This window comes from Lolium rigidum, chromosome 5, assembly GCF_022539505.1.
Source record: "Lolium rigidum isolate FL_2022 chromosome 5, APGP_CSIRO_Lrig_0.1, whole genome shotgun sequence".
NCBI classification, from domain to species: Eukaryota; Viridiplantae; Streptophyta; class Magnoliopsida; order Poales; family Poaceae; genus Lolium; species Lolium rigidum.
The window spans coordinates 201,441,718-201,455,468 of record NC_061512.1 but is presented as its reverse complement, the minus strand read 5'-3'; the positions used below and the strand labels follow the sequence as shown (position 1 = coordinate 201,455,468).

The 13,751-nt window shown below is 45.9% G+C and overlaps 3 protein-coding genes across 3 annotated transcripts; 1 reads left to right on the top strand and 2 right to left on the bottom strand.

The window, feature by feature from the left end:
* The first annotated feature begins 31 nt into the window (after positions 1–31).
* Positions 32–2,545, top strand: LOC124654808 (CBL-interacting protein kinase 28-like). The gene is made up of 2 exons (XM_047193794.1): positions 32–135; positions 574–2,545. The coding sequence occupies exon 2, from the start codon at positions 898–900 to the stop codon at positions 2,245–2,247; it is 1,350 nt and encodes a 449-aa protein (XP_047049750.1). The 5' UTR covers positions 32–135; positions 574–897; the 3' UTR covers positions 2,248–2,545.
* A 371-nt stretch (positions 2,546–2,916) lies between these two features.
* LOC124655232 (DNA replication licensing factor MCM3) lies at positions 2,917–7,972 on the bottom strand. The gene is made up of 16 exons (XM_047194162.1): positions 7,907–7,972; positions 7,712–7,824; positions 7,411–7,619; positions 6,762–6,892; positions 6,434–6,672; positions 6,108–6,344; positions 5,871–6,025; positions 5,592–5,800; positions 5,340–5,502; positions 5,061–5,269; positions 4,740–4,799; positions 4,576–4,668; positions 4,170–4,360; positions 3,494–3,562; positions 3,255–3,396; positions 2,917–3,149 (listed from the first exon to the last, which is right to left on the bottom strand). Exons 1-16 carry the CDS (start codon positions 7,970–7,972, stop codon positions 3,093–3,095), a joined length of 2,343 nt encoding a protein of 780 aa, XP_047050118.1. The 3' UTR covers positions 2,917–3,092.
* A 3,136-nt stretch (positions 7,973–11,108) lies between these two features.
* LOC124658444 lies at positions 11,109–13,527 on the bottom strand. Its single transcript, XM_047196776.1, has 2 exons — positions 12,980–13,527; positions 11,109–11,517 (listed from the first exon to the last, which is right to left on the bottom strand). Exons 1-2 carry the CDS (start codon positions 13,230–13,232, stop codon positions 11,411–11,413), a joined length of 360 nt encoding a protein of 119 aa, XP_047052732.1. The 5' UTR covers positions 13,233–13,527; the 3' UTR covers positions 11,109–11,410.
* Positions 13,528–13,751: the final 224 nt, after the last annotated feature.

Below are 13,751 nucleotides of genomic sequence, written 5' to 3'. Positions count from 1 at the left end.
CCAGCCAGCGAACCGCCGTGTAATGCCGCCACAGGAATCGCCCATGTCCTCCGCCTGCGTCGCGGTCTAATCCTGTCGGATCGATCCGTTTGGGGAGGTCCTGGGGATTCAGTTCTTCACGTCTCTTCCGACCAGGTGAGGTGGTTATCAAACTTGATCACGAATTGTGATGCGGTTATTGGTTTCGATCGATCTGGCTGGACCTTGATTCTACCATTTTACCTCTCCCGTTCCGCATTCGACTGCAGAATGGTGGTGTGTGTCATACTTGTATGTGAATTTTCATTGCGTCGTAGGCCAGTATGTTGCGTGGTAAAACTTGCCTGCGGATCCCTGATTTCCTGCGAATTTTGGTAATGTTGTTTAATCTCCCATGTTCACATTTCAGATTTCAGAGTTTGCCGTGCTAGATAGACGTGCTGGATGTGAGTTTGATGTTCGATTCGCAAAATATATATCCGTGTAGAAATGCTATCTGAATTATCCGAATCATTGTAGAATTTCCACGCATATGTTGTACATTTCCTCAAAAAATATTATACATGTGTTCTGATCTAGTTACTGATTTCGCAGATAGATTTTGTCAGGCCGGTGCTCGAAGTGATTCATACGTGCTTGTATTGCAAGAGGCAATTATCTAGTGCAAAACAAATATACAGCTGGCTCATCAAGGTTCATTTCTTCAGTTTTCATGAGAGGGCTGCATACTGGTCCCATTCCACTCCACTCCTCTCTGTTCCTATTTTAGAAGGACGACAGAGATGGGGACTATGTCTTTCTTGGCAATGGTCTCAGTGATGGCTGCTAATTTTCCTCTCCGTTTCAGTAACTCAGTAACAGTCTGTAGTTAGACCATCATAAAAATTCAGGGTTTGTGCAAAAGGGAGCTAGACCATCATGGAAGAGAGGAGTATTTTGATGGAACGTTATGAGATCGGAAGACAGTTAGGACAAGGCACCTTTGCAAAGGTATACTATGCTCGTAATCTAACCAATGGTCAGTCCGTCGCCATAAAAATGATCGACAAGGAGAAGGTCTTGAGGATTGGTCTCATGGATCAGATAAAGAGGGAGATCTCGATAATGAGAATTGTAAGGCATCCGAACGTTCTGCAGCTTTTTGAGGTAATGGCTACCAGGAGCAAGATTTACTTTGCTTTGGAGTATGCTAAAGGTGGTGAGCTTTTCAACAAATTAGCCAAAGGGAAGCTTAGCGAGGACAGCGCAAGAAAATATTTCCATCAGTTGATCTCTGCTGTAGATTATTGTCACAGTAGAGGTGTTTATCATCGTGACTTGAAGCCTGAAAACCTACTAATGGATGAGAATGAAACCCTTAGGGTCTCTGATTTTGGTTTAAGTGCGCTAACCGAGTCAAAGTGGCAAGATGGTCTGCTCCACACCGCATGTGGAACTCCTGCTTATGTTGCTCCTGAAGTGCTCAGCAGGAAAGGGTACAGTGGTGCAAAGGCAGATGTATGGTCCTGTGGGGTGATTCTGTTTGTTCTTGCAGCCAGTTATCTTCCTTTCCACGAAAGAAATCTTATTGAGTTGTATAGAAAGATTGCAAAAGCTGAGTACAAATGCCCTCGTTTTTTCTCTGCTGAGCTAAAGGAACTCCTTCAGGGAATCCTTGATCCTGATCCTAATACTAGAATGTCCATCGCAAGAGTAAAGAGAAGTGCTTGGTACAAGAAGCCGAATGAGATAACAGCACATAAGATTCAATCGCTAGATAGGTTTTGCAACAGTTCCGATGGACCATTGAACCTGACAAACATGAACGCATTTGACATCATTTCCCTCTCTAGCGGATTTGACCTGTCTGGTTTGTTTGACGAAAGATATAGCCAAAGGGAGGCTCGGTTTACTTCCAAGCAGCCACCAGCAACCGTGCTTGTGAGGCTTAAAGAACTGGCCAAACGCATGAAACTTAAAGTTACAAAGAAAGAGGATGGATTTCTGAAATTGACCACAGGGAAGGAAGGAAAGAAGGGTGTTCTTGTGTTTGATGCAGAAATCTTTGAGGTTGCGCCGTCGTTTCTCCTAGTCGAGTTGACAAAAACCAATGGTGACACCTTGGAGTACCAAAAACTGTTGAAAGAGGACATTAGGCCATCGCTTAAGGATATTGTTTGGGCATGGCATGGTGATGTTCGCCAGCAGACACAGCTACCTCAGGATGCAGAGCAGCAGCCGCAACCGTCATCGCTGCCACCACTCCCACCACGACGGTTAGAAGATTAGCTGCAAATGCTTTCCCCACCACTGCCATAATAACCCAACAGAAATCGCTATTGAATGCAAAGTATGGAAGGCAGTGTAGGCTCCATCATGATACCTGGAACCAAATTTGCTTGTAGTTCCTTTTAAGACCAGGAAAACTATTTGTAGTTCTCATTTTTGGAAAAGGAAGTTTAGAGTGATTCCCATTTTTGTAAAATTGTGAAGCTTGAGTACAGAGATGGTGCCTTTTTATATTGTCATCTCTGCTGAACGAAGAATGCTTTGATTTCAGTGTAATGATCAACCCACTTAATTTCTGGAAGTTTTTGTTGTTCTAAAGAAATACTCCATCAGTTCCATATTACTAGTTGTCCCTGATTTAGTACAACTATGTAACAGGAGTATATTTCTTTATATGCATCTAGGACGCTCTTGTGATTTGAGAACTAGTTGAAAGTTCATATTATTCCATGCTCTGTAACGACCAGGAGATGCTGATCGTTACAGGAACAAGTGTACCATTATTAAACCAACCGTATCAAATCAAGCCATTTCTTGCTAACATTAAATGTTATATGTTGGTGCAAGGAATATAGCTGAATTCAACCTTGTAAATCAGACAATCAGGGACTAAAAATATCACTAGGTCAGAAAATTACAGTACATTACATGAATAAAAATTCCATCAATTTAAACCTCACTGATAGGAATTAAGATACACAGAGTACACGAACAGACAGCTGGCTACCAATACAGAGTTCCGACTAAATCTCTCCAGGAATTCAGACAAACTGGAGAAGATTTACATAATAGATCAGGACAACGCATATCACAAGCAGCTTGTCCAATGCCAAATCATGCTGCAGTTAGATGATGCGGACAATGCCATCTCGAATCATTATCCTGTTTGCATCTTGCATCCTCTGAAAACACAGGGAAATTAATGTTAGCAAGACAAATATTAAAAAGGCAATGTATGATTAACTCAATGAGGACATCCTGAATTAAAATCGGCCTTTTTTTAATACCTCCAAGATGAACTCTACTTGGCCTCTAGTGTAAGGTGCAGCTGCATCCCTATTGACTGTTTGCTCAACTTCATCAATGGACATCTGATCAACATGGTTTGCCAACACATGCTGTCCAAGAATCGCCTCAAATGCTTCAATTCTGGAGATTACAAAATCACAAGGGAGGCAAAATAAATCAGCTGCAAGAAACAAAGATGGAACTTCTGAATTATACAAATTTCAGGTGGTGCAGTTACCTCTGTGAAGAAACATCCTGATCCTTTGATGCATTGCTTCCATCAACATCCATTGGGTCGTTACCAGTGCTGGGAATAGTGCAGAACAAACAAATGAGCATACAGTATTTAAGACAAGCTGGAAACAACAATTTGTGGTCTTATTTGATTTGCAGTGAATCCGTAGAGTGCTTCCATGAGCTTGCACACCTAGCTAAATGTATTTAAACCTCTCAAAAAAAAAGCTAACTGTATTTAATCCGTGCAAGGTACACTAACTTTTGTGCCAAGCAATTGATTGGTGATGCTTGTAATTCTATTTCTAAGTATTCAATGAAATGTTCTTTATAAAGCAATAGAACTTTGAAAACTAAAGCTCTGTAAAGTGGATTCATGTTCTGATTGCTTTGCATCTCGGTGGAAGAAAAATCCCTAATGTATCATAAGTTATCTCTATTTGACACTCTTTGCTTCCAAAAATCAAAATGGATTGGAGTTAAATTCTCTAACAAAAAACTCACATTCTCATGAGCATACTTAAATAGAAACATACTGTTTTCTGGGGGAGTCCAATGGAGAGAAGCCAATTTAATATAAAAAAGGAAATCAAATGCACAAATTGGATACCGTTGTTGGTGAGACAATTCTTAATAAAGAAATAGAACACTTAACACTATGCATAAAGCCATAAACTTACCCTCCATTCTCATCTCCATTGCCACTAGCATCTCCATGCCCATCTGCATTATCAGCACCTGCAGCTGCTTCATTTTCAGCTTGTTGTTTCTCCATCTCTTTCTGTTCACGATCTTCCATATCAGTCAGTTCCTTGTGGAATATTGCAAAATTCAGAACTTGCAATGCAGCCTCAACATCAATTTTCAGAACCTGCAACAAAATACATGTCATGGCATTAGATTTTCTGAAGAAAAAGTGTTCTGCACCTGCTTCAAGTAATAAATACAACTATCTCCGAAAATAGAACAATGACAGTAGCATGATTTCACAGACAAGCATCATAAAGTAGTATGGCTCATGTCATGTAGATAATTGTTGCAGGTAACTTGCTTTGATAATTGGATTAAAAATATGGAGCATAGTACCTCGTGTCTCAGTTTCATCTTCGCGTGGGCAGTAGATAGACGGATCATTGTTTCCAATGTCCTTGCTGTAATTGGAAGCGTACCTCCACCAGCCTATAAAACATTAGGATGAGGCGGTGACAACAACAATCACATACCATAAGCAAGAAAGGTCACATGCTCACCTTTGCATTTGCACTACCATCTCTGAGCTCAGCATATGAAGTTGCAATGTGATCAGATGCCTGCAAGACCAACAAACTTTAGATATTCAATATCCAATGCCTGCAACATATAAAATAATTGTCTCCTGAAATGGAAAAAAACACCAAAAGACAGAGTTTGGAAGAAAGAAAAGCAGCATGCAGGCAACAGCATAATAGTAACCAGATATTGTACTCAATGGTCAACAGTGCCTAGTGGGTACTGCTACAATACACATTACTAATAACCAAAGGAGTTGATAGACTAAGAAGAAGATTATCTCATTTCATATGCAATGTTACCTCGTCAGTGAGCTTTGGCTGAATAAGGTTCTTTGCATAGTGTATATATTTCTTCAGGAATTTGATAGTCAGCCTGTCCTGTTTGGCCTTCTTGCCTCGCCTTCTATCCTGTCCATGGAGCATTCTATCATATTTAACGAATATGGCTGCATTAGCATCGCCATCTTCTTCCTCCACAGCATATCCTGCTTTATCAAGAGACCTTGATCCTGCAGTTCACAAGTTTGTTTAGCATAGGAGTTGGGCATAAATCTCATTGGCATGTAAACCACAAATTACCTCCATCATCAGCGCAGTATCTATGCATCCGTGCAACATGTTCTGAAATCTGACGGTCGATATCAGCATCCATTTGATCAAGAACAATAAAGAGCAGATCAAAACGAGAGAGCAGTGAATCCGGAAGCCCAATGTTCTTTGTTGGTGTTATTGAACGATCATACTGTCATGCAACCAGAAATTATTATCAGAAACGCAAACTTTACCAGCAGATACCACTCACAGCACAAAAGAGAATATGTAAAAACTTACGGATCCATATATTGGATTTGCTGCAGCAATTACACTGCATCTTGCATTTAGCGATGCATGTATTCCTGCCTTGGCAATTGTCACAGTTTGCTGTTCCATGACTTCATGTATAGCAACTCGATCTTGATCGTTCATCTTATCAAACTCATCAATGCACACAACACCACGATCAGCAAGAACCATGGCACCAGCCTCGAGCCTTCTTTCCCCTGGACCAAAGCATTTGGTCAGAACTTCATAAACCAAACCTTAGCATATGGACAAATTTCAGCAACTTACCAGTCTCTTGGTCAGAAGTGACAGCAGCAGTCAAACCAACACCAGATGAACCCCTTCCAGTAGTTGAGATAGCCAAAGGGGCTATGTTCATAACAGCTCTCAGAAGCTGAGACTTGGCAACTGAAGGATCTCCCACCATCATCATGTTTATATCTCTGCATATGGAAAATACATCATTACCATTACAAGCAATGAAATCATATAAGAGCAGCACTGATCCAATGTATTAACACTAACCCTCTCAAGTGAGTTCCATTTTTCAAATTCTTCTCAACACCACCAAGCATTAATAGTACAACTGCCTTCTTTATCCAGAGATGGCCATAAATTGATGGAGCAAGTGAATTCCCCAGCAAGTCAAATGTGTCATTTCTCCTTGATATTTCTTTCATCCGCTTCAGATCTTCCCGAGTATAGACAGGCGCATTTGCCTCTTTGTTCAGAAGTGAAACATTATTTGCAATAAGGACAGTCCTGTAGGTATAGTTATACGAAACCACATGAGATCACATAAAAATGATAATTTCAAGTCGTCTTAAGTGAGGGCTCACAGCTGAACTAACCTGAAGACACCACTAACACTGCCCTTGCTTTTCCCTGGAAGAGCCTTGTATAGACCAACAATTGAGACACGGTCACCTGGCTTGCAACAATCTACAAGATCGTCTTCTACAATAACATCTACACTTCTTGGAAGTTGTCCAGGGGCAGCATTTTCAGGAACTTCTTGCATGGACAAGGTCTGGTGATCCTTGTATTCACACATCCCATACTCGGTGACCAACAAATTGCCGTTTTCATCCTAAGAGTTCCAGATTTAGCATTACAACCACACCATGAAAGAGGCTTGACTAAATTGAAATGAATGGGAAGTAGAAAATAAGCACATACCCTAGTTGGATAAACAGAACCAGTTGGCAAACCTACAAAAGATGTGATGTCCCTGTATTCACGCGAGAGGAAAGCATTTGTTGCAGGACAGTAGTGAACACTCTTGACAACCTTTGGCCTCACCAAGGAGCCTGAATTTTTAGAGAAATTGAGAAACATTAGCCCAGGGGAATAAAGGTACTACACAAAGATATATCATACTACCTTAATAAAGACAAATGTTCATGAATTGTGAAGATGCTGAAACAGAATTAATGTTTTGATAGACCTATTCAGCTATCAACTTCGACTGTCGTATGCACGGCGTAATTGGTTGCACTGACACCACAAGCATAAATTATATGTTCAATGAACTAATCAGGTAGTATCTGAGAAAGGTTAGCATTGCAATTTCAGCATCATCTTTATACTGCATTCTACAGCTAATACTAACAAGATTTTATCTCTTTCTTCAGTGTTATTTTCCTTTACCCTATGACTTAACACCAGATCTATTCTCCACAAGTAGGAGCAATGCCAGGATATGACAAAAATAAGTGCTAAACCTACTGGCCACAATTCAATAGTACTAGATTAACATCATGAATCGTATAAAAAACTGAACGGCATGAAACCAGATAACGGCCAAGAGAAAAGGGGGTTCCATTACATTTGGTGACGATTCCCTCGACGCAGACCATGGTCCCGATGAAGGAGGACATGAGGTCCCTGGGCGTGACCCTGTGGAATCCGAAGGGGCCCGTGAACCCCACCAGCACGCGCTCCCCTTCCTTGAGGAACTTGGGGTCCAGGTTCCTGGCCACCTCCGTGACGGCGTCCGACGCCGGCTGCATGAACTCCCCGGGGCTCCGGATGATCCTGCGACACAGATGCGAGGGGAGGCGCGCGTCAAGCGGGCGAATCAGCGGGCGGGGGAGGAGAGGAATCAGAGGATGGCGGTGAAAAGGTACCGGCGGGCGAGGTCGAGGTTGTGGTTGCGGAGGTCGTCCATGCCGATGGTGAGCCGGTGGCGCTTGCTCTGGACCATGTCGCGCACCGCCTGCATGTACACGCCCTTGCCGACCTGCGGAAGGGGGGGGAGACGTCATGCGGGATCCCGGCGAGGCGGCGGCGGGGGAAAGGGGGGAAAGGGGAGATGGGCTTACGTCTTGGTCGAGGAAGTCGAGGAAGGCGCGCTTGTTCGCCGCCATGGCCTCCTCGTTGACGTCCATGGCTGCCGCCGCGCCGCCGCCGGTGACACGGAGATGGGAGACGAGACGGGAGCGGGAGAGGAGGATGCGAGTGGGGAGTGTGGCGGCTGGGTCTGGGGTTGGTTTTGGATTTGGGGACGAGGAGGGGCGCGTTTTGGCGGGAGGAGGCGGGCGATGTTGGCGGGAATGGAGGTTTTCGCGCGCTGTGGAGTGAGTCTGGACCGGACCACGTGTGGGGCCCTCGGGTTAACGCATGGGCCGGAAAAGTAACTGGATGTTACACGGATAGCATCGCTCGTGGACTTGGGCCTCCTAGATCGGCACGCTGAATTCTGCTGCGGATCCATGGCCACTAGCCACCTTTGGCCCAAACAAGACCATGGAAGCAAGAGGCCGATATCACCTCCTTGCCGAGCAGATATCGCCGTGTTCCCTGTTCGGCGCCGGCACGGCTGCGCCGCCCGGCGTCAAGCAATGGGGCCCATTCTCCGATTCCCGGTAGTTAATTCACCTATTAGGGGATGGTTTTGGTTAGTACTTCATTTTCGTGGGGGTTTTATTGGAGGCAAACTCTCCCCATTAGGTAAGGTTGTGTTGGATTAGTGTTACCACTATCCATAACCAATAACCGTGAAATCCCCGTTAGCCACATGACATGTGGCACTAGGGTACAAGATGGGTATGTATAGATACCAGAAAGCCCATATCCTATTGTGCTCACATTTCCCCTCCCGTCCCCAACCTTCGTAGCCCCCAAATCTCAACTCACAAACGCTCGCCTCTCCTTCCTAAACTTCTGATCGAGCCAGTCTCGTCATCCTACCATGTTGTTATTTTATTTTGCGCTCATAGTTACTAGCTAAAGCGGGGATGGTTAACCGATGGTTATTTGTTTACCCGATGGGGATGGGGATGGTAAAAGAACTGGCCCATGAATTAGTGTGGATGGGGACGAAGAAAGTTTTCCTGCACAGGGATGATTATGGTTATGGTTGAACAATAACCAGTGGTTAGTGTCCCCGTTGCCATACTGAGTCTGGCGTCTCGAGACCGTCCCCGCTCCACAGGGATATTGCGGGCGCGCCGAACAGAGCCCAGAAACGAGCCGACGCATCATTGACACATGAAGGAAATTTAATTAGTCTCCCGCTACTTCACGCCGTCCCACCACTTCCTGCCGCTAGCCACACATTTCTCTACCCTGCCAAAAGATATCATTTGCCCCCCTCCCGCTGCCGCTACTCTCTCCCTCCCGCCACCGCTACCTCTCCCAGCCATGGCACCGGTAGTCCCCAAAAAAATCGGCCACCAAGCTACCCGGCAAGGAGGCAGCGGAGAAGGGGCCGAAGGCGCCCTTCGCGAAGCCGCGGAAGCCGGCGGCGGCGAAGGTAAAGCCGGAGACGTGGACCGAAGAACGTTGGCAGGAAGACTGTCTACGGCGCAGGTTGTCGATGGCGGAGAGGAGGGACCGACGGATAGTGGAGCAAGCGAGGAAGACGGTGGTGTCGCTTGTACAACAGAAGGCAGCGCTGGCCGCGTGTGCCACTGCGACCGCCGCAAGCCCATGGAGTTGTTCAACGAGCGCGTACATACCGGGAGTGGCGTCCCTGTCGACCCCTGGTTTCTTTGGCGAAGCCCGGGTGCCTGACACCGCGCTTTTCGCCGCGATACGAGGATGCTATGGTGCACGGCGGCTTCAACCCGAACGATGTGTTCTCCTCGACATAAAACAAGCAGCAGCGCCAGAAAGGCCACGATGCGGACGATGTTGCCTTTACTGGCCGCAGAGGTTCGCTCCAATTCGAGGCCACTGGTAGTCCGTTTGGGGAAGAGGAGGCAACGCGCGAGGAGGATGGCGATGAAGAAGACGAGGAGAAGGATGCCGGAAAGGCAGAGGTTCTCGTCGAGGTTGACGCGGCCGGCGTGAGTAAGAAGAAGAAGGTGTGCTCAGGCTCATGATGCCCCAAGTGGAAGGATCTGGAAGATCATTGTCTGTGCGACTCGTGGGCGACGGTGAGCATCAACTCGATCATCGGTGCCAACCAAAAGTACGGGAAGTATTGGGCGAGGATCAAGACAGAGTTCAACGGGCGCAAGTTCCTCGACAAAGATTACCGCACGATGCCAACGAAGAGGAACCAAAAGGCGATATCGACGTGCTGGGACATCATCCAGGCGTCGGTGCACTTGTTCCATGGACTCCATTCCGAGCTCGAGAATAGAGGGGATAGCGGCACAAACGCCGCTGACTTGGTACGCCTCTTTCTTCCACCAGTTTAGCGCATCTTTTAATCACGATCTAATAGTCTGTTGCGCTTTCTTTGATTAGTTCAACCACGCCATGCGGCTGCACGGAAAGAATTCAGATGGGTTTAGACATAGCAAGCTGAAACCTGCGAGAAGTGGAGGTTGACGCGTCTTGCCTTGTTGAAGGGGAAAGATGGCGCCATTGATCTGGATTTGCCGCTCGCAACATCGGTAGTGCGCCCTATCGGCAACAAGGCTGCCAAGACCGCCTTGATGGACGCAACGACGACCGAGAAGACGCAGTCGTCGATCAACAAGTGCAAGGTCTCCTCGACCCTGCTCATCCGCGATAAAAAGGCCGACAAAAGGTGGGCGACGTTGCTCAAGAGGCAAGAAGAGATGATGGAGCTCAAGAAACGCAAAGAGGACTTCTCCTTGTTGACCGTGTCGACGGTTCAAACGCCAAGAGGCCTACGTCGACTTAGGATGTGTTGTCGTCGTCGCCAAACTACTTCTAAATTATGTTGAATTCGAACCAGTCTGTAATATGATCGGGTCCAGTACTTTAATCGCGACGACTTCAGCAGGAACAATTACTTTTAAATGTGAACTATTTGAATTTATGTTTGGGTGGTTTTAGGGATGCGGCTGAAAACGGACACGCTCCAAATGCGGCACAAGGGGGCGTCCCCCATTCGACACCGGACGAGGCTTGCCTGTGCCGCGTCCGTGCGACCATCCGTACAACGCGAGGCACGGACGGCATCCAGTGATTTTGCCTCCCGCTCCCCCGATCCGATTTTTCTGGTAAAAAAAAAAGCAAGGCCAAATACAACGCTGGCCGTATCTTTACCTGCTGGATCTATTCCTTCTTTCCTATACGTATACCCATCCATAATACACGCGAAAGCATTAAAATTAAACATCAAATAGGTAATAAATTATCACATCGCGCGGGAACACACCCAGGTGCGCGCCAAAATCTGATCCCCTCTAATCAAAGAGAACCAGGAGACTGAGACGCATCAATCAACACAGGCAAATTCCAAATAACAGTGTTTACTTCGTACAGACTCCTATTGACCTACCCAACAATCAGCAGCAGTCGCCGATGGATTCTTCAAGTAATCATGGGCATGATGTCCATGAATCTCACGACCGGACAGTAAGAGATCTGGCCATACTCTTCATGATAAATCAAAGTCGAGATTTTCAATTTTTCTGAACCGATCCAATCCTACCACTCCTTTTGCCTTCCTTCATCAGGCATGCCATCAGCCTACATGTAGAATGAAGTCCTTGCAAATTTGTAGGAACATCTGCATTCACAAGAGAACATGATAATTACATTAGGAAATAGAGCATAGGTATTCTAAATTTATGAGTTCGCATGACACTGAATCTGATGAATCATATGATGAGGCTGCTAACTCCGCAGAGCAATTAGCACAAAGAGTGGAGAAATGCTTAAAAAATAGAGCTGATCCAGAATTGAACAACTCCAGTACTACAGAAGGTACATCTTGTACTTACAATTGCCTAGGCTAGTTCCAAACTAAAACTTAAGTTTAACATTATTGTGGCAGGACTGCACATCGACTCTAGTAGAATTTCAAAACACGGTGAGGGGCTTGCGAAACCAAAAGGTGTCAAGGTGAAGGAGAAGACCACCAAAGGATCAAGCAGACCAGTTGGTGGCTTTGAGAAAGCAACTCAAAGAAGAAGAAAAACATGGATATAATTTAATTGTACTGACCTTTCTATATAATTTTTACAGGGTCATTTAGAGTTTTGACAAATCAAATGGCTGCATATCAATTACAGTACAACAGTATCCTAAATGCTTCAATACCGCCAACAATTGGTAATACCATCCCAATGTCAGCATATAGTCAAGAACTGGCAGGATTCCAACCTAACGGCCCAATTGGTAACAGCATGCCATTGTCAGCACATACCCAAGAACTAGGCGGTTTCCAACCATACGGTCCTATTGGGAATAGCATCCCAATGTCACGACATACCCAACAACTAGCAGGATTCCAACCATATTGTCCACTAGTGGTATGAGTAGTTCACACTTTCAAGTTCTGTAATTTTTAAACTTCAATGAAATTGAACTTGCCCGCTTTTGTATGCAGGGCCATCCGACAAATCAGATGTACACCTATTCACAACCGCAGAACTATGCTCTGGATCCCTTGCTACAAGGGACCATCGGGACTTCTACCCCTAGTTTGATGACAAAACAAAATCAAGCATTCTTCAATGAACCAAATCCAACATAATATTTTTTTCAGAGTTTTATCTCATGTAACTTGGAAGCTGAAGTAATTTTTATTAGAATCTCTCTACTGTGAACTGTGCACTACTAGAACTTGTTTTAGTGAGAAGTGTTTTGCATGTCAAGAATAGCTAAGACCAGTCTGTACAGTATGTGACAATCTCACTCAAATTCCCGTTTGTTATACAATTGTGCTTCAACAAGTGCCCAAAGCAACAACAGTACACCTGAAAGTTGAATGTACCCTGAACTGCAACTCAATTTCCCAATCAGCACTGATGAGGTAAGCTAATATGCTCCCAATTTACGGTCGTAAGAAGTTCAGTGTGTATATATGGCCACAACCACATCTCATCCTCACAGAACACTTGCATTCATCATGCTTTGTCTAGTCCTTAAACATAGAAAATTTTGCAGAATTGAATAATGACATGCGCTCACACAACTATGGGGAATTGATGTCCTCTAGATTAACACAAGAAGAAACAGAAATTTACCTGTGTCCGGGCATGATGCTGAGTCCACGAGCTGTTGCCTGACAGCTTTCTTGCGGACGACGCTGATGATTGCAGACTGCCGCTCACGAGATTGCCCACAGCAGCCCACTGCTGCTTCTGCCCATGGACGAGGCGAGGCGCTTGGGGGAGTGATACTTGGAGCAGGTACGAGCACCTTCACCCATCCACCTCGCCGCGGACGCGGATGGTGGGATGGTCTGTGGCGGAGGAACGGAGATGCGGCCGGCCTCATCCACCTCGTTGTCGCCGCGGGGACTGTTACCAGAGCTTACTCCGATTGAAGCCTTCCTTCTCGCGAGACCACCCAGGCCACCGCCGGCCTGATTTGCAAGGGGCCGCAGTTGCCGAAAACTGGCCGACGACGAAGGAACAGAGGCTCGGTTGTCCTCGTCTTGGTCGAAGCTCCACATCTCTAACTCCGAGGCTACGGAACGACGAGATCCGTCGACGGAATGTGGCTGGAGGCCCGATGAATGGGAGCGCACCTAGAGGTCTCGACGTCGCCGGACGTCTCAGCTTCCGATGAGCTTGAGTTCACACAGGGGAGACATACGGAAGGAAGGTACACCGGGTAGATGGATACGGAGTTACCGACGGTTCCGTATTTCTGGAGTTTTTTTTTGTGACGGAAAGCTGGAAATAAAGAGGTGCTGGAGGCAAATCACTAGATGCCGTCCGTGCCTCGCGTCGCACGGATGGTCGCACGGACGCGGCACAGGCAAGCCTCGTCCACTTCGACACCGGTTGAGGA

Excerpts from the sequence above, each read along its gene's own strand:
- LOC124654808 (XM_047193794.1), top strand. The coding sequence starts at position 898 with ATGGAAGAGAGGAGTATTTTGATGGAACGTTATGAGATCGGAAGACAG.
- LOC124658444 (XM_047196776.1), bottom strand. The coding sequence starts at position 13,232 with ATGAGGCCGGCCGCATCTCCGTTCCTCCGCCACAGACCATCCCACCAT. Across the intron at positions 11,518-12,979 it reads AGCATCATGCCCGGACACAG|ATGTTCCTACAAATTTGCAA; the intron begins GTAAATTTCTGT and ends TTGTGAATGCAG.
- LOC124655232 (XM_047194162.1), bottom strand. The coding sequence starts at position 7,972 with ATGGACGTCAACGAGGAGGCCATGGCGGCGAACAAGCGCGCCTTCCTC. Across the intron at positions 6,673-6,761 it reads GTTCTGTTTATCCAACTAGG|GATGAAAACGGCAATTTGTT; the intron begins GTATGTGCTTAT and ends TGGAACTCTTAG. Across the intron at positions 6,345-6,433 it reads AGTGTTAGTGGTGTCTTCAG|GACTGTCCTTATTGCAAATA; the intron begins GTTAGTTCAGCT and ends CTATACCTACAG.